The sequence below is a fragment of the Aplysia californica genome, unplaced genomic scaffold (assembly GCF_000002075.1).
Source record: "Aplysia californica isolate F4 #8 unplaced genomic scaffold, AplCal3.0 scaffold00202, whole genome shotgun sequence".
Taxonomy (NCBI): Eukaryota; Metazoa; Mollusca; class Gastropoda; order Aplysiida; family Aplysiidae; genus Aplysia; species Aplysia californica.
The window spans coordinates 76,988-79,113 of NW_004797472.1; the positions used below are offsets into that span (position 1 = coordinate 76,988).

Here is a 2,126-nt window from a genome sequence, read left to right on the forward strand (position 1 = left end):
GACGCTTCTGTCTCTGTAATTTTAGAAAATCCGCCAGGTTTATTTATTTCAAGTCGTACTTCGGTTCGATACTATCGCGCATTGTCGCGCAATACTGAGCACTATTTTATGTCTGCGACCCGTATAGATCTAGCCTCATGTTTTCTTTTTTTACTTGGTGCTAAATTCGACTGTGATCCTTTCGTTTGATGACCATCATCATTTTTTCTGGACTCTTTTGTCAAATTCTTTTTCTTGCTACAGGGAACAATCTACACGCTTCTGTCTCAATCCGTTCATTAAATGGGGGCCCAGCTAGTCATATCTATATTTACGTGCATATGGATTACTTATGCTGCCGGGTTTTTTATGTGTGTGATGAAATAATTCTGCGAAAGCGAAACTGAAATAAGATCCCCGCTGGTGCGTGTGCACGTTAACTCAGCTGAGTTGAGTGACAAGATCTTTTGTCGTCTACAGTCTACAACAACCAGATAGCCATTCTCCCACAAGGGTGGAGTGAGGAAAATTCTCGTGTTGCGTGCCTTTCCAAAGGACAAAAAACGTCGGATCCCTGACGACAGGCGTGTGGGATCCACGACCTTTTTTTCTTTCAGGCATCGTCATAGTGAAACCAGGCGCTCACAAAAATGACGAAATCGAAGAAACAGGTAGATCTATCTTTCTGCCACTTTGGCAATTTTTATCGAATTTTTGTTATCTGGCTCAAAACCTTTTATGTCCATATAAAAACACACGTCCATGTAAACTTTTCTGAAAACGTTGATTAAAGGCACAGAATAGATCTTATGTTATTTTTCAGTTTTCAATTACTCTCAAGCTATTGAAGTTACCAAACTTTGGCAGCCATTTTCTCCCTAAGTTTACTACTGAAACAAGGTGACTCCACCTCGTTCAATCGCAAATATCTCGACTTCCATTCAGGATAGTTTGTTTGTTTTTTTCATTGAAATCAAGGCAAATGAATAACCTTTCAGATGGTACCAAAAACTTCATATGCCCCAAAATTGACGAGCGCCTGATTCCACTGCGTTGTGACACATTTGGTTGCGAGCTCAACTGCTTACCCTTTGACCGCCCACGCCGCGTGTCATATAACACCCCTGATCTTCTGGTAGGAAAGATCTACACCTAGCCTTCTCTGACAAGGGCGAAAAATCTCGGAGGGCCCGTGTGCAAGTTGCGCACGTTAAAGATCCATTGGTGGTCTAAAATCGATAAGAGTAGGCTTCGGCCGCCACCCGGGCAAAATTCAAAATTTCTTACCAACTGAAAATACTGGGTGTGTCCCGCGCGCTCATATGACCTTATGCAGTTGCGAGCGCCGTAAAAGACTACAAAAACAAAACAAAACAAAACCAAAAAAAGTGTCATATAAATAGTTTTCCTGGAAACGTTGAAACGGCCATCAGCAGCTAGGGCTGGGCAATAAGTCGCTTTAGCAAAATCCGGATAACAATAACATGTTAGTGCACCTCTTCGGTAAATAATTTGTTATGAACCGGTTCTGCAAATGGTTTCGAACCGCTTTGACTAACGGGTTAGCAACACTTCAACAAATGGGAGGACCCACTTCGGCAAACCGGTCAGGAAAAAGAGTTAGAGAATCTGAATTCGGATAGTGCCTCAATGAGGATTATCCGATTTTCCGGATATTTATCCCGGTTTTTCCCACTTGTAGCCTCAGCGCTGTGGCGGAGATGACTAGTGGCGGCGGAGATGACTAGTGGCGGCTAGGCTAGACACTTCGCTATCCTGTCGCACTCAGGAGACCCAAGTTCAATTCTCGAGTAGGAAAAAAATTGTATGTATCATCTGGGGGTTTTCTGCTGAGTGAGTCTATTTTCCTTGTTTCAAACGTTGTATTGTCACTTACAATAATAATAATAATAGATAGCATTAATAGTATAGCGCAAATCCCCGCTCAACAGCAAGCTCTAATATGCGCTTCACAATCTGTACTATTACTATTACCCAAGCAGACCCGAGAGCATTCTGAAACAACCTCAACTTCCTGGGAAGCATACAGTGCAAGCTACCATGTATAGGTGCTAAAACACTAACATACTGACAAGATCTTTGGCTGTCTATGGTCGGGTACCCATTCCCACCTGGGTGAAGTGAGA

At 42.7% G+C, this 2,126-nt stretch overlaps 1 protein-coding gene across 2 annotated transcripts in view; it reads left to right on the forward strand.

Moving 5' to 3' along the window:
* Nucleotides 1-244: 244 nt before the first annotated feature.
* LOC101851868 overlaps nucleotides 245-2,126 on the forward strand; it is a 21,857-nt gene continuing 19,975 nt past the window's right edge. The window contains exon 1 of one of the 2 annotated variants that reach the window (XM_005099094.3): nucleotides 245-650. In XM_005099094.3, coding sequence (XP_005099151.1) covers nucleotides 630-650 — 21 coding nt within the window. In that variant the 5' untranslated portion in view covers nucleotides 245-629. Of the gene's footprint in view, nucleotides 651-1,719; nucleotides 1,805-2,126 lie in introns of those variants that run through there. The other variant, XM_035969961.1, reaches the window with a different exon arrangement.